The sequence below is a fragment of the Nuphar pumila genome, chromosome 13 (assembly GCF_984573655.1).
Source record: "Nuphar pumila chromosome 13, dmNupPumi1.hap1.1, whole genome shotgun sequence".
NCBI classification, from domain to species: domain Eukaryota; kingdom Viridiplantae; phylum Streptophyta; class Magnoliopsida; order Nymphaeales; family Nymphaeaceae; genus Nuphar; species Nuphar pumila.
In genome coordinates, this window is record NC_143261.1 from 90,199,102 (window position 1) to 90,226,665 (window position 27,564).

A 27,564-nucleotide genomic window follows, 5' to 3' on the forward strand; every position below is an offset into this window, starting at 1 on the left:
GCCGCCTTCTCATCGGCCTTCCTCTCCACGGTAATTCACGCGGCATCTCTCTCTCTCTCTCTCTCTCTCTCTCTCTCTCTCTCTCTCTCATTTCTCATTGTCTACAAAGAAGAGAATTCGTAACGAGAAGAAAAAAAAGGAGAAAAGGGAGATCACAGGCAAAAAACAAGGAGAAAGAGGGATCACAGGCACTAGCCAGTCGAGATCGAGAGAGAGAGAGAGAGAGAGAGGGAGATGTTGATGCTGGTGAACTGCTCCAACTGCAGGACGCCCTTGCAGCTGCCGGCCGACGCCCGCTCCATCAGGTGCGCGGTCTGCCACGCCGTCACCCACATCGCCGATCCCGGGGGCCTCCCCAACCCCCACCCTCCCTCTTCTTGGTCATCCGCCCCACCACCACCGCCGCCGCCAGCCGCCGTTGGCCCGACGCAGTACTCGCCGGTGCCACCGTCAGCCCACGGGCGGAAGAAGGCGGTGATCTGCGGCATCTCGTACCGGTACTCGCGGCACGAGCTCAAGGGGTGCATTAACGACGCCAAGTTCATGAAGTACCTCCTCGTCAACCGCTTCCACTTCCCGGAGTCCTCCATCATCATGCTTACCGGTTCGCCCTCCACCCTCTGTGAAATTCTTTTTTTTTTGTTGGTTGGTTATTGATTCGTCAATCTTTGTTGGCTCGTAAGATTTTTTGATGATTTTTAAGGTTTGAGTTTTGTTGGTATATTGAATTTTAGGGTTTTGAGTTTTGTGGAGTTGTTGAATTTTTTAGGTTTATCACTTGAATTGGATTCATAGAGATTAGGGGAGAGATAGGAGAATTTGGTTCAATTTGCTCGAATTACGGCACAAATTGGGTTTTAGATTCCGTAATATGCTTCTAGGATTCGTGATCATTGACCCAATGACTATAAGAAAAATCCTTGAGATGATACGAAAAGATGTGTTTTGTTTTGTGTTTTTTAGAATGGATGGTATTTCGGGAACAAAGGGCAAGACGGGGAGAGAGAAGTTCTTCTTACGGATTGGATTGGGTGAAATGAATTAAGCATGTAAAAGATGTTTTTGTGTTGAACTAAATGAGAAAATGCGGCTTTTGAGGGGGATTCAGAGATTGAATTTTGATATATTGTTATGGATGATGAGGATGACGAAAAGAGCGCCTTCTGGGGACATGACGCAAATTGTGGACAGATTTTGGAAATGGGCCTTTTGTTGGCAGAAGGCAACCTACTTCTTGTGGGTTATCTGTTCCTACTGGGGACATCTTGATTGCAGTAATTACTTGAATTTTTTTTACTAATTGCTAGGTCCCACTTGAGGAATGCAGTAATTTTTTTTTATGATTCTTGATGCTTATATGGTAATAACTAAATGACACCGGCTGGATCCAGTTATACTATTAATAATATCCCTACAACAGCATACAATAGCATAGCTTATATTACACAATAATGACAATAAAAATGGAAATTAACTGCTTCTCTAAACTCAGATAGTTTGGAAAATGCTTGTTCACTCTAAGCTTCCGAGTTAGCATATGAACCCTTTCTTTCTTATTTCTGTAGCAAATATATATCCCCTATTTGGTTTTCTTGTACATATGTCAGTGACCGTCTCAGTAACGTTTTTCTTCATAAATTATGGAGTTTTCACATGCATGTAATGTGTTTCCCCTATTTATCACATCATTTGTAATGAGTGGAGGTCAGTCATCCTTTCTTCCACATCTTCTCAAAGTGGTTGAGGAAAAATTTTAACAATTTAATTTTCCGGAGGATATCAATATATTAGTTGCTTCTTGGCTTTCTGTATTTATCCCTTTGGAGTTTGAGATCTAGTCAGCCACCATTAATGTATACAAAACCGTACGAAACTTTGATTTGGCTTCACTGTTTCGTTATAGCTCCCTTTCCTAGGCTCAATCACATAGCCTAGGATCTTAACTCACAATATGTTGTAACAGTTCTCTTAGTTTCATGAGTTAATGATTCTGAGGGGTTCTTTGGTGGCCCGTTTCCAACGTGATTTAGGATGGTGCGGCCACAAATCACACTGGGGCCACCAAACAAGAGACACGAACGGTGTTTCACCATTCCACCCCCTTGTTATGCTCAGAACAGGACAAGGGGAGCATACATAAAAAACGGCAGAGGGGTCTCTCTCTCTCTCTCCTTTATTTGTTCCTCTCTCTCTCTATCTCTCCGCCTTCTTCGTTCTTCTTCTTCTTTTTAGGGGTTTTTTTTCTTTGATTTTCTTTGATTAGGGCTTTGATTTTTCTTTGATTAGGGCTTTTGATTAGGTCTTTGGTTAGGCTTTTTTTCTTTGATTTTTATTGATTAAGGGGGTTTTCTTTGATTGTCATTGATTAAGGTTTTTTCTTTGATTTTGTTTGATTAGAGCTTTGATTTTTTCTTTGATCTTTTTAGGGTTTTTTTTTAAATAATTAGGGTTTTTTCTTTGATTTTCATTGATTAGGTTTTTTTCCTTTGATTTTTATTGATTAGGTGGATTTTTTATTTTATTTGATTAGGGCTTTGGTTTTTTCTTTGGTTTATTTATTGTTTAATTATGATTTATTTTCTTGAATTTTAGGGTTTTATGATTTATTTATGATTCTTGTCCAGTCGAAACTAACTTTGGACGTAGTACAGTTGTTACAAAACAGACAGAACATGTGTTTTGTCTGTTATGTTCGGCTGTTCTGTCCAATCTTGGATGAGCCACCAAACATACCCTCAATGGACAATATAGGACGGCTACATCACAAAATGGAAGCATTGCTATGGAATGTATAGTATCCTAAGAGCATTTGTAATTTTTTGTGTATCTCTTCCCTCATTTTCATCTGAAAATGCAACAGCAAACAATGACTGAACCTCATGTTTTTATTTGTCCATTGTGTCAATTAGGTTATTTGCTTTAGGCTATTTTCTGTATCATAATCAGGATATACTAGGGTATGATTAGCATCTGATTTACCGTAAAACTTCTATTGTACCTTGTGAATGTTCATAGTAGAGATCATCATGGTCCTGCTGCACAATGGTTCTGCATGAGCTCTTCATCTTGATACAGTGTTTTTGTGATAGTTAGTCATCTTGTAGATCCATCACATAGTTGAGCTGGTAATGAGTTTGCTTGTCATCTCCTGGGTTGTTTTTGGGAAATACTAGATTGGACCTAAGTTCATTTGGCTTCAGCCTCGTGTGCTCATGTACATTGGGTATATTGAATTTATTTTCTTATTGTAAATATTCAATTTCTTAATTACTGAACTTGTTTATTGTAGCACTGTAGCATGGGCAATGCCCTTCTCGGTTGTGTTTTCCTCATTTATTTTTTGCTTTTCATGAAAATGTAGCTTGCCCACAACTTTTATGTTAAAGGATAAACTAAGTGATTGTCATTGTATTTGCTATGTGAATTTTTCTTTTTGTATCCTTCACTTGATTTTTCTGTGGTAACAGTTGTTACTCTGGATGGTAAACAACCCCTAGTTGATGCTATTTGAAAGCTTTTTAATTGCCTAATGATGTTGTTGACGATTTCTTTAATTTGAATATCCATGCTAGCTTAAGCTTTTTGTGCTTGGCATTATGTATGAGAACTTGAATTAAATACTTTGCTGACATTTCAAATGTTTCATTTTGGAGGGAACATATTATTTGTAGTTGACCCATCCTTGTCTTTTCCTTTTCTTTTTCTTTTTCTTTTTTTTTTGAAAGCTGATCTGCAGAAGAAGCAACAGATCCTTTTAAAATACCAACGAAGCATAACTTGCGGATGGCAATATATTGGCTTGTGCAAGGCTGTCAACCAGGAGACTCATTGGTATTTCACTACTCTGGGCATGGTTCACAGCAACGTAATTACAATGGTGATGAGGTTGATGGATATGATGAAACACTTTGTCCTTTGGACTTTGAAACACAAGGAATGATCGTTGATGATGAAATTAATGCCACACTTGTCAGACCACTTCCTCGTGGTGCTAGACTTCATGCGCTTATTGATGCTTGCCACAGTGGCACGGTCTTGGACTTGCCTTTCCTTTGTAGGATGGGCAGGTGAGTTTCTAATATCTTCTGCATATTGCATTTAGTTTTGATACTTATTTGTACCTTCATATCTTCTTGCTTTTATTTTATCCCCTTCCTCTTTTTAACTTAAGCCTTTAAGGTTTTTTCTCGGCAAGGGTTTTTCTAGGAGAGATTTTCAATAATTTGTTTTTCTTGGGAAAATCTTGAGAGTTTAAAAAATATAAAAAATAAAAAGAAATATAAGGAAATAATAGGTATTCTAGGAAAATATAAGGAAATAACTTTGAAAAGATTTCAAAATATAGAAAGAAACAGAAAAAAAGGTTTAAATATATAAAAATAATTTTTTTTTAAAATATTGTGATAATATTGCAATATTATCGTGATATCTTTGTTTTGACGATATTTTGAAAATATCATGATATTCAGCTGACCTAAATTTGTCAATATTATTGCAATATTTTCAAAATATCAATGATATTGGTGACATGTATATATATGTATGCAAGGTTGTATGTATCGTGCCATATCGTACGATACATATCGTTACTTTTGGGGTTTACAATACAATATATACTCGTATTGCGATATGAGTGTGTATCCTACCTGTATCAGGTGTATCGTACGATACACCCATGTATCATGTCATGTCGTATGATACAGTGTGTGTCGTACGATACAGGGTATATCGTATGATACACTTTTGGCATACTTTAAACAGGCCAATTTTTTTTTTCATTTTGGGTTTTAAATACCATTTGAGGGTCAACTTCTCCATTTGTTTAGAGGCTATTAAAAGTGCATTTCCACTGTTTTTTGCACCCAAAGAAGTGGGTTAAGATAAAAAAAAATGCATTTCCACCATTTTTCACTTAAGAAAATGGGTTAAGATAAAAAATCTTTATTATGAGTAAAATTAAAGATTTATATCAAGATAGAAATCAGGCTCCACACTCCTCCAACAAAGATTGTTAAAATATTATGTCTCTTTTACCTTTTACTCAATAGGTGTCAGCCACCCTAATGGGCTAACATTTTTACTTTTCCTTTTTTTATTTACTTTTGCTTTTTACACTTTTTTTCTTTTTGACTGTTGTGAAAGGGACAACTCCATATAGTTGTTGGAGCTGCCCCCAACAGTCACAAATGTGACTGTTGGGTGCAACTCCAACAGTCATATTGAGCTGCACCTGTGGCTTCTTTTTGCATTATAAATAGGCCTTAGTGGCCCTTGTAAACATATTTTTTTTTGTGAGTGCATATGCAATATTGTAAAGCCCCTCTTGGGAACTTATGAATTGAAGTTCATTTTGTTTCATGCTTTTGTGCATGTGTATTTGTGCCTTCGTGCACTTGTGAGTGTTCTCCTTTGTGCCTTTGTGCACTCTTTGTATTTCTTGTATTGTGGTGTTACACACAATCTCTTTTTGTAGAGATTTTCACATGGTATCAGAGCAAGGTTGTTTGGAGAAAGAAATTGGTGTGATTCTTCTCAATATCAAGTGCCTCGAAAAACGTGCCTTCAACTTTTTGGTGATTGGAGTGGAGGCTCTTCTTCATTCAATATTTTAGAAGATTACTACAACAAGAAAGATTTAAAATCTTATTGTGGTACGTATTCTTTTCTTTCTTCTTTTCTCTCTAATGGGTGAGAAAGACTCTCATTTTTCTCTTGGTTTCAATCTAAATGGCTCAAATTATTATGTGTGGGCCGGAAATATGGAAGCTCACATCAAAGGGAAAGGGCTTTGGGGTTACATTCAAGGCTCAATTCTGGAACCCGAGCCTAAAATTACTTTGGTTAAAGAAGGGGAAATCAAAATCCTTGAGGGAGATGAAAGAACTAATGCTCTTGAGGAATATAGTATGAAACATAAGCAATGGGAAATGAAGAATTTCAAGATCTTGTCTTGGATTTTATCTTCCGTTGAGACAATGATTAATGCCAACATTATAAAGTTTAAAAAGGCTTCTCAAGCGTGGGAGTATCTTGAGAAGATGTATACTTCTAGGGACTTGTCCCATAAGTATTATCTTCAAAAGAGAGCGTTAACTCTTGTTCAAGATGATATGTCTATAAGAGAGTATTTTGCGGAACTCTCTTCAATTTGGGATGAGCTTGCCATGCTTGAACTCAAGTGGAGTGGAGAAGCCATAGAGCTTCGTCATAAGCAATTAGAAGAAGACCGATTCTTCAATTTTTTGAATGGGCTAAGGCCCGAGTTTGAGCAAATAAGATCTTCTCTCCTATCCTCTTTTACCTCTCCTTCTCTGTAAGATGTCTTAACTAAATTAAGTGGAGAGAAAACCCGTATGGGCATTAGCAAGCAAAATCCTAGTGTGCTTGCAATGTCCACAAATCAAGAAGAATGTGATGGTGTTAATGTCGTTTCTAGACCCGGTAACAATTTAAGAACATATAGACCTCCTCATTTTAAGAATCAAAATCAAGGAGGAAGAAGAGATTATAGCAAAATCTCGTGTCACTTTTGCAAAGAACCAGGTCATATCAAACCGGTTTGCCCAAAATGGAAGAAACTTCTAGCAATGACAATTACATCTCAACCATCCAAAGAGGAATCTTCAAAAGAAGCTCTATCTCTCAATCAAATTGTGGAGGCTCTTCAACCTCTTCTAAAGGGAGCTATTTTCAGTGCCGTCGTATCCACCTCTTCTCCTCTAGATAAAACTTCTTGGCTCTTAGATTCGGGTGCATCCTTTCATATGACCCCAAACATTTCATCTCTTTCCGAGTATTCTAAAAATGTGTCACCTTCTTTTGTTTCGACCGCGGATGGTACTTCTCTAGAAATTAAGGGAATTGAAAATTTTAAAACCCAAAACTTCTTTATTCAAAAAATTAGACTTATACCAAAATTAAATTTAAACTTGCTTTCCGTTTCTCAACTCACGGACCTTAGGTGTAACATTCAATTCTCATCTAATAAATGTTTAATACAGGATCACCGGTCCGGGAGATTGATTGGGGAAGACTCTAGGAAATGAGACTTGTACTATGTGGACTTTCTTCAAATTCCTAAAAACACCTTTTGTAATGTGGCCCAACATAAAGACATAAATGTTTGGCACAAGAGACTTGGTCAACCCAACATTACCAAGTTATCTTATCTACATTTTGTTAAAGATCTTTATAAAAATACTTTCTCTTGTAATGATTGTATTCTTGGAAAAATGAGAAGTATACCTTTTGAACCAAGAACTATGTTTAGTACTAAACCTTTTGAAATTATTCACTCAGATGTTTGGGGACCGACACCTGTCATATCCAAAGGTGGTTTTGTTTACTATGTGATTTTTGTAGATGATTTCTCACGATATTGTTGGATACATTTTCTCAAACATAAGCATGAAGTTTTTTCATGTTTTAAAACATATCATATGATGATTAAAAATCAATTTAATAGTAATTTAAAGATATTTAAGACCGATTCCGGAGGTGAATATCTCTCTAATGAGTTTAAGAAATATCTTGAGGATTGTGGCATTGTCCATCAAAGATCGTGTCCTAAGACCCCACAATAAAATGGTTTGGCCGAAAGAAAGCATAGGCATATCATTGAAACCACTAGAACCCTTCTCATTTCCCAAAATATTCCTAAAAATTTTTGGGCCGAAGCGTCTCTTGCTTCCGTCTATCTTATCAACCGACTTCCATCCAAAAATTTAGATAAAATTTCTCCATTTGAGATTCTATATGAAAAAGAACCTGATTATAATAGGTTGAGAGTTTTTGGTTGTAAGCGCTTTGTTCTTACCGATAAAAATGATAAACTCTCACCAAAAGCCATTCCTTGTGCTTTCCTTGGCTATTCGGAAACTCAAAAAGGATTTCGATGTTATGACTCTAAGAATGATAAATTATATGTTTCAAGGAATGTAACTTTTTTGGAAAATGATAGTGGTTTTGAAAAAAATGAATCTCATTTAGAAAATACTGATTACTCCTTTCTTTTTGACCTTTTATCTAAGAATGATGATATCTCTAGTGATGATGAATCAACATATAATAGTGAAAATGAAATGGTTGTGATCAACAATAACTCTAACCCTTCTACCCCTCAAGAAGAAAATGTATCTAGAGAACCCATCACTTATTCGCATAGAGATAGAAGCACATTTAGGAGTGCTATTGAACTATATAGTGAACCTAGTGAGACTATTTTCACTCATGATTCTCATCCTAGGAGAACTGAAAGAACTAGGACTCCCTCTAGATTCGTATCTTTTGATTCTTTCTCTCCTAAATATCGAGTTTGTTTGAGTGCCATAACTCAAAGCTCTTAAGAAAGCTAACACTTGGGAATTTTAATCTCTTCCCAATGGCAAGAAAACTATAGGATGTCGATGGGTGTTCAAGGTCAAGACTAAGAGTGATGGTTCTCTTGAAAGGTATAAGGCTCGTCTTGTAGCTAAAGGGTACAATCAAGAATATGAGATTGACTATGAAGAGACATTTGCTCCAATAGCTCGTATGGTTACTGTCAGATGTCTTATCACCATTGCTACAATTCGAAAATGGAATATTTACCAATTGGATGTCAAAAATGCCTTTTTAAATGGAGATCTTAATGAAGAAGTTTACATGGATGCTCCACCCGGTATGGAAATCCCTAAAAATAAAGTTTTTCGTCTTCGTAAAGCTCTTTATGGACTGAAACAAGCACCCAAGGCTTGACACGATAGGTTTAACAATGTAATGACTGAAAATGGTTTCACTTCATGCTATACTGACACTGCATTGTTTGTTAAGAAATCTGATGCAGGGATTGTTATATTATTGTTATATGTTGATGATATGTTAATAACAGGTGATGATATCAAAGGAATCAAGAGCATTAAATCTATTTAGACTTCAAAATTTGAAATGTCAGACTTAGGATTTCTGACATATTTTTGGGGAATTGAGGTTGCCTATTCTCAGAGAGGCTATTTTTTGTCTCAAACTAAACTTGCTTGTGAGATTCTTGATAGATCAGGAATCACAGATGACAAGGTTTGCGAAACTCCTGAAATAGTAGGTTCGAAGATGAAGATTGATGATGGGATTCCTTTAAAAGATCCCACACCTTACCGACAATTGGTTGGATCCCTAACGTATCTCAGCATTACCAGGCCTGATATTTCTCATGCAGTACATGTTGCTAGTCAATTTCAACATGCACCTACTACAGTCCATATGAGCGTCATCCTTCGCATCATCAGATACATAAAGGGTATAGTAAACAAGGGAGTATTTCTATCTTCTACGTCTGAATTAAGTTTAATTGTTTATACTGACTCTGATTGGGGAGGTGACACAAATAACCGTCACTCCACCACTGGTTTATGTATTTTTTTAGGTGAATCATTAATCTCTTGGAGATGCAATAAGCAGCAAAAAGTATCGCTTTCATCCACCGAAGCTGAGTATAGAGCCATGGCATCTACTACCATGGAGATTGTTTGGATTCGCAACTTGTTGGAAGATATGAATATTCAAGTTCAAGGGCCCACAAAATTATGTTGTGATAATAAAAATGCAATCTGCATTGCCAAAAATCACACATTTCATGAGCGCATGAAGCATATCGAGATGGACTGCCACTATGTTCGTGAGGAATATTTAAGAAAAACCATTGACCTTCCTTATGTTATATCAGAATATCAACTGACAGACTTCTTCACCAAGGCGCTGTGTTCCCCAAGATTTAACTTCCTTCTTGGCAAACTTTCGGTCGTGACACCCTAAGTTTGAGGGGGAGTGTTAAAATATTATGTCTCTTTTAACTGTAAACTGAAATACCCATCAGGGGTATTTCAGTCCTTTTACTCAATAGGTGTCAGCCACTCTAATGGGCTAACATTTTTACTTTTTTTTTTATTTACTTTTGCTTTTTACACTTTTTTTCTTTTTGACTGTTGTGAAAGGGACATCTCCATATAGCTATTGGAGTTGTCCCAACAGTCACAAATGTGACCGTTGGGTGCAGCTCCAACAGTCATATTGAGCTGCACCTGTGGCTTCTTTTTGCATTATAAATAGGCCTTAGTGGCCCTTGTAAACATATTCTTTTTTGTGAGTGCATATGCAATATTGTAAAGCCCCTCTTGGGAACTTATGAATTGAAGTTCATTTTGTTTCATGCTTTTGTGCATGTGTATCCGTGCCTTTGTGCACTTGTGAGTGTTCTCCTTTGTGCCTTTGTGCACTCTTTGTATTTCTTGTATTGTGGTGTTACACACAATCTCTTTTTGTAGAGATTTTTACAAAGATGACATCAAATAATCTGGCATAACAATGGGGCACTCAAGTAATGAGTGAAAACCGATTGAAAATCGACTGCAACTATTGCCATAATATTTTTGTTTATTTAGTATGAAAGTATGAGTTTTGTGGCATGTTCTTAATTGCAAGATATTTAATATTTTTCATTGTTCTTGTGAGATAGTTGATGTTTGATAATGTCTTATTGCAGCTCATGGGGACATAAATGTTTCATATGTGATTTTATGGTTGTATTTTGTTCAGTTAATCATTATTCATGAGATTATTTTTTTTAGAATTTTAACTATTTTTTCTGATTTTTCTTGGTTTTTTTTTTTTTGAATTTTTTGAAAATTCTGAAAATTTTTATTAAAAATTTATGATACGATACGGTGTTACTATTGGCCGACCGATACGGGTAACGATACGCTACTTACAACCTTGTATGTATGTATGTTGTATATATGTGTGTAGGTAGGTAGTATATGATATATAATCTTATGTCTTATTGTGATAAATGTTCCCTCATAAACTATGTCACCTGGGTACGGGAGCGGGTATGGGTACGAGTACGGAGGGTACGACACATCAATTCAAAAAACTGTGGGTATGGGGACATGGCCAAATATAATCTGAAAAATATATATTATATACACTGCCGGTCCCAAGCCCGGATAAAGGAGGAGGGTTGCGTTAGGCCAGTGACAACCAGCATAAAAACTTAGTCACACCCTATGTATATGAACCACTTGGAGTTTTGGTTCATATCGCCAACCCCAATTGTTTTGGGATGAAGGCGTAGAAGAAGAAGAAGAAGAATACATAATATAAATATAATATGGGACACAGCAAATGCCGTGTCCAGGTACCGGTACCTGTGTCGACACGGGTACGGCACCCAAGGTGCCGTGTCGCATTGACATAGCTCATAAATTGTGGTCTATAGACTCTATACCACGTTCTCCTTCCCTCTCTAAATGACATGGCAATTATGTGAGTGTTTGAAAACATGGTTAATCTATTTTTTATGTGCATCCAAAGAGGATAGTCATCCTGCACAGTTGAGTACATTGTGTAGGTGACGTGTTTTTTCCACTTGATACCAGATTCGCTTCAAATTCGTGATGGCACCATTTTTCATGGATGGTGGCACCCAGAGATGTTCACTTATGTTGGTAACATCATCAGAAAGCATTAGAGTGTACTGCACATGCTATGCACCCAAGGTCCCAAGTGTATAGAATTATGGCACAGACATAAACAGGGTTGTATGTCTTTATGTGTATTGTTTATGCATGTGTGCACATGCCTGTATTGCAAGAATCATGACTTCCAATTGCCACATAAGAGGTACGTTAATCTATTTTTTATGTGCATCCAAAGAGGATAGTCATCCTGCACAGTTGAGTACATTGTGTAGGTGACGTGTTTTTTTCACTTGATACCAGATTCGCTTCAAATTCGTGATGGCACCATTTTTCATGGATGGTGGCACCCAGAGATGTCCACTTATGTTGGTAACATCATCAGAAAGCATTAGAGTGTACTGCACATGCTATGCACCCAAGGTCCCAAGTGTATAGAATTATGGCACAGACATAAACAGGGTTGTATGTCTTTATGTGTATTGTTTATGCATGTGTGCACATGCCTGTATTGCAAGAATCCCGACTTCCAATTGCCACATAAGAGGTACACATTCACCTACAAAGCACCTTAAAAGGGGAAAAATTCTAGACCTCTTAATAGGAAATAATCGCATGTGCTTCCATTGCATGGCCTAGCGAAAGCCTGGATTCAATAGGCTCTTTCAAGTCAGTGGATTTGGGTTTTTGCTTTTTGTGCCAAGCTGTGTAACATGAGTACTTCTGTGGGCCTCTCGTTCCTTCATTGGTACTTAGGTACTTTGGATATGGATTAACTGAGTTTTAGGCTTGACTCAACCCATTTTGTCCATTTCATGATCCAATCAATGTGTAGTAAGCACTTGTAGTCAAAAGAGTCCAATGTTAAGTATGCTTTTTGATTATTAATTGTCAGCTAATTATATATCTCTTAACATTTTTTGGACCTTTAGTTTGTATTCACAGTCTACAACTCCATGTGTAGAGCATTTTGAAAAATATATTACAGTTGTGCATTTTTCTCTGTGTTTGTATATGTACCCCCTACCCATCCTTTTAGAAAAATCCTGTGTCGATTCGTGCCCCATATCTATGTGGCATAGTGCCAAGGCTTTTTGTTGCACTTCATTTTCTTTGCTTATTCCTTGTTCTTTTCTGATGTGTGGTTTCTGCTGTTCTGGTATAAATTTTCCTTTGTTGTACGAAAAATATAAGAAAAAAATGCATATGCTTGTAGGGTAAACTAATGCAAGGTTATCATAGAAAAAAATGCATATGCTTGTAAGAGAAGAAAGTCTAGTTGGCTATTCTCTTTCTTTTTCTCTCTATTATATTTGATATGTTAAATTTTATTGTCCTTTGAAAAAATGGAAAAGAGAGCATATCTAGTTCCTGGTTATGCACCTGAATGCTCATACATAGATGAATAGCTTGTTCTAGTCACATATGTAAATATTCTCTTTTTTATTTGTTTCCTTGCAAGAGCATTTGGATTTTTTTCCTTACAAGGAGAAAATGCACCAATTATTCATTTGTGCTTACATGTCTGAGTGTGTGTGTGTGTGTGCTTGCATGTGTTTGTGTGCTTTATTGGTCAGACCTTTATATCTGAGTCTTTCAAACGAATACCATTTTGTTTTCATTTACGTTGGTTGTCAAGATGTAACATCTTAGAGGTTTTGACTGGCTCAACGAATCTGGGGTGTCAACGTTTTCTTTTCATGTGCATAGAAGCGGACATTATGTGTGGGAGGACCATCGTCCTCGATCAGGTGTGTGGAAAGGAACAAGTGGTGGTGAGGCCATTTCAATTAGCGGTTGTGATGATCATCAGACCTCAGCAGATACTTCGGTACTTTTCATGCTAGCCAGTTCTCTTGGAATTGTTTCCCCATTTTTCAATTTTGCATTTTGCTTCTATATGTATTCTAATTGGTAATGAGTTTTTCTATTGCAGCTTATGGTTCTTCAAGTAATCCTTATGAAATCAGCATACTTTTAATTATATTAAAATTAAAACATGCATCTAAAGGCTTGTTAATTGTTACCCAGGACATATTTTGTTTCCTCATCTAGAATTGTTGCAATAGCGACTTAAAATTTATCTAGTTCACAAACATTTCTGTGTTCTTCTCTTTATCTGCTGCATTAAAAAATCTACTTGTGATATTTACTATCCATTTCTATTAGGTGGAAGTTCTCACTCGTGTTTATTGGGTCAAGATATGGTTGTGTTAATCATATTAAATTACGTGGTCAGTGTTAAAATATATGTAATTCATATATATGTATATGTTTATATACATATATATATGTATTATCTAAAATACCCGATAGGGGTATTTTAGTCATTTCACAAATACCCGATAAGGGTACTTGTTTCTTTTCTTTATTTTTTGTAAATTCTTTTTTCTTTTTTTACTTTTTATTTTTTATATTTTTGCCCACCTAAAAGGGGCCCCACCATGGAGTCGATGGGGCCCCAAACGGTCACATTTGTGACCGTTGGGGGCTCCCAACGACTCCATGGGAGCCCCTAGGTGGCTCTTCTTTTAAGGCCATAAGGCCACTCCTCCTCTCCTTTTTGTGTATAAATAGGGGTGAACCTCTCTTGTATTTTTCTCTCTTGAGAGTTCTCTTTCTTTTCAATAAGAGACATTTATATTTTTATGTTGTGTTGTCTCTTGTGGGTTTGGGTGTTAGCCCTTTTGTTTGTTCATTAGTGGATGTTGTAAGTGCTTAATGCACTCTTTGCTTTTCCGCATATTTCATTACATGGTATCAGAGCCTTGTGTATGCTCTTCTTCTTAATATAGCTAGTTGTGTAGCTATATTTTTTTCTTGTTCTATCTCTCTTCATTTATTCTCTTGTGAGTGATTAAAATGGAAGGAGAACAAAAGATTGATCTCTTCTTCAAGCTCAATGGCTCCAACTACATGATGTGGGCCGCCGCCATGGAGAACAACCTCAAAGGTAAAAAACTTTGGGGATACGTTATGGGCACCATTCCGGAACCACAACTCCAACTAACTAAGATGGATGGTGATCAAGAAAAAGCTCTTGAAGGAAATGCCCGCATGAAGGCCATTGAAGATCACCAATCTAAAGTGGAAGATTGGGAAAGTAAGCATGCCAAGATTCTTGCTTGGTTCATGAACAATGTGGAGCTCAAGATTTGCGCCAACATTGCCAAGTTTCGGATGGCTAATGAAGCATGGTTCTTTATGAAATGTATGTTTACTCAAAAAGACCTTGCTCGCCAATTCTTTCTTCAAGAAAAAATCCGGACTATCAAGCAAGGAGAAATGAGTGTAAGGGATTACTTTAGCACTCTTGGTCCCCTATGGGATGAACTATCTTTACTATAACCAAAATGGGTTTCTAGTGTGGATGTGGAATTAAGGAGAGAACAAATGAAAAAAGAGCACTTTTTCCAATTTTTACATGGGCTTAGGCCCGAATATGAACAAGTTAGATCTTTCCTCCTACATAGATCTAAGCCTCTTCCCTTGGAAGATGTCATAGCCGAAATATGCCAAGAAGAAACTCGTCTTGGCATGATTAAAGGAGGAGATGATGTCTTGGCCGTATCAAAACCCGGCAACCATATGAAAGCTTACAAACCTCCACATTTTGGAAGGCAAAATAATTATAATGGCAACTATAGAAAAGCCATTTGCCATCATTGTCAAAAGCCGGGTCATATAAGACCTAATTGCCCTAAGTTGAATGAAGCACCTAAAAATAAGGTTGCTTCCGTTGAAGAAGCTACTCAAAAGAAAGAGGAAACCATCAAAGGGAAGGAATCTTTTTCTCTTGCTCAACTACCGGAAGCACTACAAACTCTACTCAAGATACCATCAACCTCGGGTGCCGCCATAGCTTCTTCCTCTCCTCCAGGTATGTCTTCTTGGATCCTTGACTCTGGAGCTTCCTTTCATATGACCCCACTTGAAAATGAGTTTTCCAATGTGTAATAATTATAAAAACTCTTATGTTTCAACTGTCGATGGTACATCTTTACAAGTAAAAAGTTTTGGAACTTTAAACTTTTCAAAAGATTTCTTTGTGCCAAACGTGAGAGTTGTACCTCAACTTAATTTAAATCTCCTCTCTGTTGCTCAAATATGTGATCATGGATGTGAAATCTCCTTCTCAACTAATGATTGCTCTATACAGGATCTCCGGTCCGGGAAGCAGATTGGGCAAAGCCATAGGAGGGGAGATCTCTATTACATGAGCAATTTGAAACTCCCCACTAACTCTTTTTGTAACCATGTCCAAGATAAAAATATTGAAATTTGGCATCAAAGACTTGGACATCCAAGTTTCTCAAAAATATACTCATTTCCATTTGGAAAGAAATTTTGTAATGAGAAACATTTTGTTTGCAAGAATTGTATTTTTGGCAAAATGAAATCTACTCCTTTTCCAAACCGATCTTTTGTGTTCAAAAGACCTTTTGAGTTAGTTCATTCGGACGTTTGGGGTCCTTCTCTGGTCATGTCTAAAGGAGGGTACTCCTATTACGTTACTTTCATTGATGACTACACTAGGTATGCATGGATCTACTTTCTCAATTTAAAATCCGAAGTCTTTGACTTCTTCAAAAAAATTCATATGATAGTTAAAAATCAATTTTCAAGTAATATCTCTACTCTTAGATCCGATTCGGGTGGAGAATATTTATTAAATGAATTTTAAAATTATTTAGAAGTAAATGGAATTTGTCATCAAAGATCGTGTCCTAGGACTCCCCAACAAAACGGCTTGGCCGAAAGAAAGCATAGACACATCATGGAAACCACTAGGACACTCCTTATTTCCAAAGAAATTCCAAAGAGTTTTTGGGCCGAAGCGGCCTTAACCTCAACTTACTTAATAAATAGAATGATATCTTCATCCTTACAAAATACATCTCCATAAGAAAAACTATTTGAAAGAACACTCGATTTCAATAGATTAAGAATTTTTGGATGTAAATGTTTTGTCCTTACACATAAACGGGACAAATTATCTCCTAAAGCTATTGAATGTGTTTTCTTGGGATATGAAGAAAATCAAAAGGGTTTTAGATGTTTTGACTTGAAAAATAACAAACTCTATGTATCCAAAGATGTAACCTTTTTGGAAAATGAAAATGGTTTTGTGAAAACTAAAGATATTGACGAAAGTGAATATGCTTTTTTATTTGATCTTCTATCTCAAGAAGATGAGACTCCTCAAGAAGAGGAAATCTCTAATGAGTCTTTGAATGACCTAGCGGATATTCCTCTTGACAATGTTATAGATGAAAGTGATAGACCAATTGCAAACCTATGTTAGGCGTGGTCACCAAACTCAAATGAGCGCCTTAGAAAAATACTCTCATGGATCCAACATAGAAGAAACAACTTTAAGAAGATCCAGTCGGATCTCTAATCCTCCTAATAGGTTTGTTTCCTATGAGTCCCTAACTCCAAGATATAGAGCGTGTCTAATTGCGTTGCACTCATTTCATGAACCTTCACACTATAATGAGGCCAAAAACATTCCCCAATGGGTTGAAGCCATGAACTTAGAGCTTAGTGCCCTTGAAAAAGCAAAAACTTGGGAAATAACTTTGTTACCCACTGGAAAGAAATCAATTGGATGTAGATGGGTCTTCAAAATTAAAACTAAGAGTGATGGTTCATTGGAATGTTATAAAGCACGATTAGTAGCTAAAGGATATGCTCAAGAATATGGTATAGATTATGAAGAAACCTTCGCACCTGTTGCTAGAATGACTAGTATTAGGACTCTTATTGCCATTGCGTCAGTGAAAAAATGGCCTATCTATCAACTAGATGTTAAGAATGCATTTCTAAATGGCGAATTAAATGAAGAAGTTTACATAGATCCCCCACCAGGAGTATGTATTGGTAAAAATAAAATTATCAAACTTAAAAAGGCATTGTATGGTTTAAAACAAGCCCCAAAGGCTTGGCATAATAGATTTAGTAATGTAATGACAAGTTTGAATTTTCGTTCATGTTATACTGACACTGCTTTGTTTGTGAAAAGTGCAGGGTCTTCAGTAGTTATTTTACTACTTTATGTTGATGATATGATCATCACTGAAAGTGATGAGCAAGGAATTTATGATATTAAGAAAGTTTTAAAAGAACATTTTGACATGTCTGATCTTGGTTTCTTAAGATACTTTTTAGGGATTGAAGTGACGTACTCTCCTCGAGGGTACATTCTCTCTCTGGCTGCTGACATTTGTTTTAAATCTGGTATCTCCGATGATAAGAAGACAGAAACCCCGGAAGTCATCAATGCAAAGTTAAGGTTGGAAGATGGAACACCTCTCGAGGATCCTACTCTCTACTGGCAACTTGTTGGGTCTCTAACCTACTTATCCATTACTCGGCCAGACATAGCTCATGTTGTTCACTCTGTCAGTCAGTTTCAACATGCACCTACAACCGTGCACATGAGTGCAGTCTTAAGGATCGTCAGATATATCAAAAACACCATAACTAAGGGAGTTTTTCTTTCCTGCTCCTCATCACTTGATTTAATTGTTTATACTGATGCTGATTGAGGAGGAAATCCCAATGACCGAGTCTCAACTACGGGATTTTGTGTTTTCTTAGGTGACTATGATTTCTTGGAGATGCAAGAAGCAGCACAAAGTATCCTTGTCCTCAACGGAAGCGGAATATCGTGCTATGGCCACTACAACCATGGAACTTGTATGGCTAAGAAGTCTCCTCAATGATATGGGCATTGTCATCTCTACTCTTTCGAAGATGTGTTGTGACAACAAAAGTGCGATTTATATTGCAAGCAATCACACCTTCCATGAGCGTACTAAGCATATTGAGATGGACTGTTATTACGTACGTGATGAATACCTGAGAGGAACCATAGCACTACCTTACGTCACATCTGAGTACCAGTTGGCGGACTTCTTCACTAAGGCCCTTGCTGCTCCTCGTTTTTTGTTTCTCCTTAACAAGCTTTCGGTTATATCCCCGTAAAGCTTGAGGGAGGGTGTTAAAATATATGTAATTCATATATATGTATATGTTTATATACATATATATATATATATATGTATTATCTAAAATACCCGATAGGGGTATTTTAGTCATTTCGCAAGTACCCGATAGGGGTATTTGTTTCTTTTCTTTATTTTTTGTAATTTTTTTTTCTTTTTTTTCTTTTTATTTTTTATATTTTTGCCCACCTAAAAGGGGCCCCACCATGGAGTCGATGGGGCCCCCAACGGTCACATTTGTGACCGTTGGGGGCTCCCCAACGACTCTATGGGAGCCCCTAGGTGGCTCTTCTTTTAAGGCCATAAGGCCACTCCTCCTCTCCTTTTTGTGTATAAATAGGGGTGAACCCCTCTTGTATTTTTCACTCTTGAGAGTTCTCTCTCTTTTCAATAAGAGACATTTATATTTTTATGTTGTGTTGTCTCTTGTGGGTTTGGGTGTTAGCTCTTTTGTTTGTTCATTAGTGGATGTTGTAAGTGCTTAATGCACTCTTTGCTTTTCCGCATATTTCATTATAGTCAGTGTTGTCGGCATTTGTGGAGAATGCAAGTTGTACTTGTACAGTTGACCGTAGTTACTGAGATCTCCACAACAGTGCTGCAGTTTGTGACCCATGATCTGGCATTCCACATGTTCCTCTTCTTTTTCTCAAGGAACCTACTGTAGTAAACTAGGAATGTGTAAACATTGAATCTCTGTCACAGGGATTCGGCCAGACAGGTGCCGCACCTGCGTCGATGCGACGCGGGTGTGGGTGCGGCACCCGGTCAACCCGACCCTGGGTGCGGTCAACGCACCTAGGGTCATTTTGGTCAATTTTTGGTTTTTTTTTTTAAAATTTGCCCTATGAAAGACCCACGCCCGGGGGAACCCCCGGACCCCACTTCTATATATATATATATATATATATTTTTTTTTTTTTTGCCGCACCCCCGCACCCACACCCATGTGACATAGCATTGAATTTGTACACACACACTCCATCTCTGATGTTGATCACTGTTTCAACTAGTGGAATCTCACCTGCTCAACCTCACGCTTCTTCAAGAAGATTAGACCAAATTGATGGGTTTAGCATGGTTCATTTAGTATAAAACAAAAACATGTTCTCCGCTGGACAATTTGAATGTGAAAAGTCATTTTTTGATTATTATATTTTCTACAATTTAAATTGTTCATTTTTATCCTTCTTTAAAATATAGTTTAATATTTAAATTTATCAAAACATGCTCAAAGTAAATGAACCATGATCATATTTAGTCAAAATGCATCAGTAACAACTAACAAGTAAAAATAATCATCAATATCAAATTTATGGTGCGCATATCCATGTGTATGTGTGTGCCCCCTACTTTTGTAAATGTTAACGACTTTCACAAATTCTTTCTTTTCTCTTAACAAAGTTTGAATTACTTTGGTAGTGTCTTGGAGTATCTGGCATTCCCAAGGGCATTTTGGTAATTTAAAATATTGTGTAAAAAAACCTTCTTTAGCAGAAGGGTACTTTTATCTAAATGGATTTTTAGGAATAAAAATGCTTGGTGAACTTGCATCCACCAAAAGCAGTTCGTATAAAAGCCATGGCGGCCTTTGTTTGGTATGGTGCACTTTTTGGTGGACCTTGTTAAATTATGTATATATAAATATATATATACATATACTTATATATATATACATACGTATATATATAAGTATATATATGTATATATACATAATATATTTCTTTTTCTTTTTCTGTACAACCAAAAACCCGATAAGGGTGTTTTGGTAAATCACCATGTATTTTTTCCTTTTTGCATTTTTCCTTTTTTCTTTCTTTTTCCCTTTTTTCTTTTTCTTTTTTTATTTCTTAGTTTTACTTTTGAAGGACCATAAGGGGCCCCACCTATCTAGTCGTTGGGGCCCCAACGATCATATTTATGACCGTTGGGGCTCCCAACGACTAGAAGGGAGCCCCCTTTATGGTCCCCCTTTAGCTCTCCTCCTCTATAGATAGAGGAGGCTCCCACTTGTAAAAGTATTGGGTTTTCACCTTCCTCTTTCTTTCTTTAATAATATTCAACTTATGACTTTAAGTCATTTTCTACTTTTGTGAGTTTTGTGTATGCGCTTTTAGTGTTTGTGTTCTTGACTCTTGTGGTCACTCTTAAAGAGTGTTCTTGCTCTATTGGTGCTTCCGCCCCTCTTCATTACATGGTATCAGAGCTCGGTTGGTGATTGAGCTTCTCTTTGTTATCTCGGGACGTGTGCCTCTCAAGCTTTTGAAGAAAGAAAGAATATTTGGTGCCAATGGAACGTGATTCTAAAGTTGAGCTTTCTTTTAAACTCAATGGGTCCAATTATCTTATGTGGGCCTCCGCTATGGAAAATCATCTAAGAGGTAAGAAATTTTGGGGTTTTGTTATGGGAACTACTCCCGAACCCTCTCTTGTTCTCACTAAAATCGAAAATGAGGTTGAAAAAACTTTAGATGGCGATGAACGCATCAAAGCTATCAATGACCATCAATCCAAAGTTGAGGATTGGGAAAGTAACCATGCCAAAATTTTGGCATGGTTTATGAACAATGTGGACCTCAAAAATTGTGTTAATATTGCCAAGTTTAGAAGGGTCAATGAGGCATGGTTCTTCCTTAAGGGTATGTATACCCAAAAGGATCTTGCTCGACAATTTTTTTGTCAAGAAAAAATTCGTTCCACCAAGCAAATGGATATGAGTGTCCGGGACTACTTTAGCTCTTTAACCCCTCTTTGGGATGAACTTGTTCTTCTTGACCCTAAATGGGTGGCTCCGGAAGACATTGAGTTAAGAAGGGAACAAATCGAAAAAGAACACTTTTTTCAATTTCTTCATGGTCTTCGACCGAAATTTGAACAAGTTAGGGCATCCCTTCTCCATAGAAGTAAAGCCTTACCCATTGAAGACGCCCTTGCCGAAATATGCCAAGAAGAAAGACTTGGCCTAAGCATTAAGAGTGATGAAGTTTTGGCCGTTAGTAGGCCCGGATCAAATGTAAAAGCATATAGACCTCCTCACTTTAACAAAAATAATGGGCCTAGAAAGGGAGTGATATGTCACTATTGTAATGAACCGGAACACATTAGACCGGTTTGTCCAAAGCTTAAAGGAAAAGTAGCCGCGGTTGGAGAAAATTCTCCAAAGAAGGAAGAAGAAAGTGCCAAAGAGGGAGATATCAAAGAAACTCTTAATCATATCTCCGAAGTTCTCCAATATCTTCTCAAGACTTCTTCTTCAACATCCGGAGCCACGATTGCCTATTCTTCATCACCTCCAGGTATGAATTTAAATGGAAAAATTTTAAAATTAAAAAAGGCCTTATATGGACTTAAGCAAGCTCCTAAAGCTTGGTATGACAAGTTTAGTAATGTATTATTAATCAATTTAGGATTTACTTCTTGCTATACTGACACTGCTCTTTTTGTTAAGAAGACAGGTGACTCCATTGTTATGCTTCTGTTATATGTTGATGATATAATCATCACTGGGAGTGACAAAAAGGGGGTAAATAATGTAAAGTTTATGTTAAAAGAAACTTTTGATATGTTTGACCTTAGATACTTGAGATATTTTTTAGGAATTGAAGTAGCTTATTCTGCACGAGGATACATCCTATCTCAAATGAAATTAGCTGCAGAAATTTGTACCAAGTCAGGAGTATCTGATAAAAAGAGAGTTGAGACTCCCGAAGTTATCAATGCAAAACTGAGACTTGAGGATGGTGTTCTTCTTGAGGATCCAACCCCCTTCCTTCAATTAATTGGATCCCTCCTCACCTATCTATCCATCACATGCCCAGATATAGCTCATGCGGTTCATGCAGCAAACCAGTTTCAGCATGCACCCACTTCGGTTCATATGGCGGCCGTAATGAGAATTGTGCGATACGTCAAACATACCATCTCCAAGGGACTCTTCTTATCCTCTTCCTCATCTCTTGAGTTAACTGCTTTTACTGATGCTGACTGGGGAGGAAATCCCAATGATCGTATCTCAACTACTGGTCTTTGCATTTTTTTAGGTGAATCCCTCATTTCGTGGAGATGCAAGAAACAACAGAAGGTCTCACTATCATCCACTGAAGCTGAGTATCGGGCCATGGCAATGACAACTATGGAAATCGTATGGCTCAGAAGTCTCCTTGGTGACATGGGCGTCCTCATTTCCTCTTCCACCAAGCTCTGCTGTGATAACAAAAGCACGATATATATTGCAAGCAATCACACTTTTCACGAGCAGACCAAGCATATCGAAATGGATTGCCATTATGTTCGAGACGAATATCACAGAGGAACTATCACATTGTCATATATTACTTCAGAATATCAACTGGCTGACTTCTTCACCAAAGCGCTCTCAACTCCACGATTTATGTTTCTTCTTAGCAAACTTTCGGTCTTCTCCCCGTAAAGTTTGAGGGGGCATGTTAAATTATGTATATATAAATATATATATACATATACTTATATATATATACATGCGTATATATATATAAGTATATATATATATGTATATATACATAATATATTTCTTTTTCTTTTTCTGTACAACCAAAAACCCGATAAGGGTGTTTTGGTAAATCACCATGTATTTTTTCCTTTTTGCATTTTTCTTTTTTTCTTTCTTTTTCCCCTTTTTCTTTTTTTTTATTTCTTAGTTTTACTTTTGAAGGACCATAAGGGGCCCCACCTATCTAGTCGTTGGGGCCCCAACGATCATATTTATGACCGTTGGGGCTCCCAACGACTAGAAGGGAGCCCCCTTTATGGTCCCCCTTTAGCTCTCCTCCTCTATAAATAGAGGAGGTTCCCACTTGTAAAAGTATTGGGTTTTCACCCTCCTCTTTCTTTCTTCAATAATATTCAACTTATGACTTTAAGTCATTTTCTACTTTTGTGAGTTTTGTGTATGCGCTTTTAGTGTTTGTGTTCTTGACTCTTGTGGTCACTCTTAAAGAGTGTTCTTGCTCTATTGGTGCTTCCGCCCCTCTTCATTACAGACCTTCCGCAACACCTCCTCTTCCATGGAAACTTTACTGAAAAATAATAATTGTGAACCCTAAACATGCTTTATGGACAAGGGTTTCTATTTGTGGTTGCACCAATTGCATGCACTTTCTGCACACACACACACACACAAGCATTTAAAAAACCAAACAAAGTTGCACATAAATGCATTGTGCATGTCTTAGGTGTGAACTGCATGAAGACCAGCCATTTTGGAGGTTTTTTTTTTTCTGAAATCTGACTGTTAGATGTGATCTACATGCTTTGCTTTTGTAGGAATCAGCTCTTGGATCATCCAATTCTGACATATTAGCAGGTTTTTTGTAGGGCTTGAGAATGAGTGGCCTGCAGTTTTCATAAATATTTAAGGATCAGAAAATCATATATTTTCATTGAAAAAGCACAATGCACGGGTTGATTCTTAGCAAATGGGCTATGCCGAACACATCTGCAGGGTCAGATTTGTGAAAATATACCGGAATTGCTTTATACACACTTTGTGTGTATTGGTTGTATGCAGCCACTCCCAATTCATATATATATATATATATATATATATATATAGAGAGAGAGAGAGAGAGAGATTGTTCTCAGAAGTTATTGGCAAAAGAATATCCTGGGAGATTTTAAAAAATCTATTTTTTTCTCGGGAAGATATGTGGTAGCTAGTAAAGAAATATTATATGTTAAAATAATAAAATGTTACTAAAAATTTGGAATAACTAAGTTAAATAAGTAAAACATTAGTCTTTGATGTAAGTTGATCATGGCACATGCAAAAACTATGTCACAGGGACTCGGCCAACTAGGTGCCGCACCCGCGTCGATGCGATGCTGGTGCGCCACCCGATGCAGTCAACCTGACCCTGGGTGCGGTCAACGCACCCAGGGTCATTTATGTCCAACTTTTGGATATATATATATATATATATATATATATATATATATATATATATATATATATATATATATATATATATATATATATATATATATATAATTTTTTACTGCACCCCTACACCTGCACCCGCACCCGCACCCATGTGACATAGTGCAAAAGAATAGTCCCATATCAAGTAGGTGGAGGAGGGAGTGACCCTCCTCTATTTAAGAGACCCTCTTCACGTGGGTTCTACCACCAGATAGAACATCTCTTAAAGGTTCATTATTAAAGTTTTTGAAGAGTAGCCAAGCAAAAGGTCTAAGCTGCCCTTGAAGAAAAAATTTGCTTTATGTATTCTGAATGTGTAAAGTTGCAATAATATCACAATAACATTGCGAGAAATGAAAAAGTGGCAAGATTTTAAAAATCTCGGGATATTATCGTGTTTAATACGTCTTTTATATATATGGTGTGGTTAAAAACCTCGGGAATGTGTGAGTTCTATCTATCTATCTATCTATATATATATATATATATATATATATATAGAGAGAGAGAGAGAGAGAGAGAGAGAGAGATATAGACAGAGAGAGAGAGAGAAAACATGTACAGTTTGTCAAGTTTGGCTCGAGGTTGAGCCTTCTACTTCTTTTTTTAGCATCATAGAGATCAAGGTCTAGCAATCCATCATCATTCCTATAGGCACCTTGCTTTGCCTTTCCCTTGTCTTAGAAAATTATTGATAAATTGGCCATGTGGATGGCAAAAAAAGGCCTTGCATTTCACACCAAGTTTTCACCTCTAAACCGACGGGCAAAAAGAGAGAATCAATAACATGCTGAAGGAATATCTGTGGCACTTTGTCAGTACCAATCAAAGAAATTGGGTTGATTTACTTAATGTTGCGCAATACTGCCACAACCTCCAAAAGAGTGAGTCATCCGGCCATAGTCCATTTGAAGTTACAACCGAACAACAGTCGCAGACTCCGCATTCACTTGTTGCGCAAGAATGTGGCAAAATGCCTTATGCATACCAATTCGTCAGGAACTGACAAGATTAGACAGAGTTAGCAAAGGCGTATTTGAACAAGGCGACCAAGCGCATGAGGAAATGGGCGGATGAGAAACGTCGGCCAGCAGAATTTCGTGTTGAAGACAAGGTGTTGGCGAAGCTCTTTCCCGATCACACAACTATCTTTCGAGGCCTCATTCGCAAGTATGACGACCCTTCACCATCGCCAAGCGTGTTGGAAACTTGGCATACCGGCTGGATTTGTCATCAAAACTTTTAAGTGCATCCGGTTTTCCATATATGCAACCTGAAGTTCTTCCATGAAGATGAAGGAGACCCTCAACGGAGCATGCCTCAACGTGCTCTCATTTTGCAGCGCACACTATCAACTGTCAGCATCCAAAGTAGAGATTCAGAAGTCATTCTCAACCATTCCAACAACTATCTTGTCGAAATAAAAAAGTACCTAATGCAGAGGAAAGGTCCACCAGAATGTGAAGCCACCTGGGAGAAAGCTACCCACATATTTCATCATCATTAGCTTGTGGATGTCTACCATGAACAATTGGCATCGAGGACGGTGTCAACTTAGGCGAGAAAGCATGCTCCGGATCGCCATGTTTTCACCTTTTTATTTTTGATGTATATACCTCTTCGGCACTCTTCAATGCTATAAATAACCTTTTGGCTTAAGAACCCCATGTATCGGGCCCCTCTCCCCCTCTTTATGTGCTCTACTTACACGTTATTATCTTTGGTGCATAGTGCACCTCTATCCACATATTTATTTACAATGTGCCTATCCTTAGATTCTAACAAAGGGGAACAGATCACAGATATTCTGGGATCAACTTTGGTCTGCTAATGAAGGATTTGTCCCTTGTTAAGTGGCAGCTAAGCATGCTTTTTGGAAATGTAAGGGAGGGGCAGAAATTGTTACTACAGTTTTGGTTTCTTACGTTTTCAGTTAGCTTTTGTTGGATCTGTCATTTTTGTTTAATGTATTCACCCCATTTATTCATATGCTTTTTGACCAAATATGGTTGATCTGTCTTACAATGCATCTCTGCTTATACGTCTAGCAAATCTTACACTTATTAAGGCATATCTTATATGGTACCAGGCTCTTTCCAGAATTACATCTACAGGCGCCATGACGTACTGTTTCATTCAAGCAATTGAACGTGGAGCTGGAACAACATATGGTAACCTATTGAATGCAATGCGAACTACAATACGCAACACAGACACAGGAACTAGTGGTGATCCTGTTTCAACCCTTCTAACAATGCTTTTAACTGGTGACAGAGGATCAGGTGGTCTGACGCAGGTGACAAGCTAGCATAATATATGATTGATTTTCAGTTTTTCTCACAAAGTCGTAGTTTTTGTTGTCTAAGCAGGCTAAACTTGTATCCTCTCTTTCTCTGATGCAGGAGCCACAGCTGACTTCCAATGAAACATTTGATGTGTACTCGAAGCCATTTTATCTGTGACTTGGATGTTTAGTTTGCCTAGAGGATCCAATTTCAGCAATATATCTGGTGACATCCATGCTTTTTGTAGATTCGGTTTGAGTGCAAATTGTTTTCTTTTCTTGATCCTGTCTTCAACTGAATGCCTTAGCCAGTCTGTTTTAGTATTGCCCAATTCTTATGTATATGTTTATTATGATTGTTGCCGTCGGCAGGTTGTACTTAGGCATGTTGACGTTGTACAATGAGATGGCCGCTAGGGTTGATGAACCTTTTATATATATATATATATATATATATATATATATATATATATATATATATATATATATATATATATATATATGATTCCTTTATCATACTTGGCCTTCTGTCCAAGAATACCTTCTCTGTAAATTTGATATTCATACTTACTATGTTTAATTCCAGAGTTGTTTTTTACCATCATGTTGAGATAGGCATCACCCATTTTCATTATATTTTTAATTTGTTTTTTTATAAACCAATAAAAAAACCATTACCGACTACACATTAGCTGGCCTGCACTTGATAAACCCTCGAGGCCTTCCCTGCAGCCCACTGGGGAATACACCCCCTGCTTTGACCTTGCAGCCGGGGATGCCACCCGTGGCTTCTTGTGACATCCCCGTTATTCACAAGCTGCCCCTATCTGATGAGCCATATTAGGATGTATCAAGTACCGATGC

At 37.3% G+C, this 27,564-nt stretch overlaps 1 protein-coding gene across 1 annotated transcript; it reads left to right on the top strand.

Moving 5' to 3' along the window:
* On the top strand, positions 1-27,218 carry LOC149819113 (metacaspase-1-like). The gene is made up of 5 exons (XM_089984061.1): positions 1-604; positions 3,737-4,067; positions 13,161-13,281; positions 26,506-26,712; positions 26,819-27,218. The coding sequence occupies exons 1-5, from the start codon at positions 235-237 to the stop codon at positions 26,876-26,878; spliced, it is 1,089 nt and encodes a 362-aa protein (XP_089840187.1). The 5' UTR covers positions 1-234; the 3' UTR covers positions 26,879-27,218.
* The last annotated feature ends 346 nt before the right edge of the window (positions 27,219-27,564 follow it).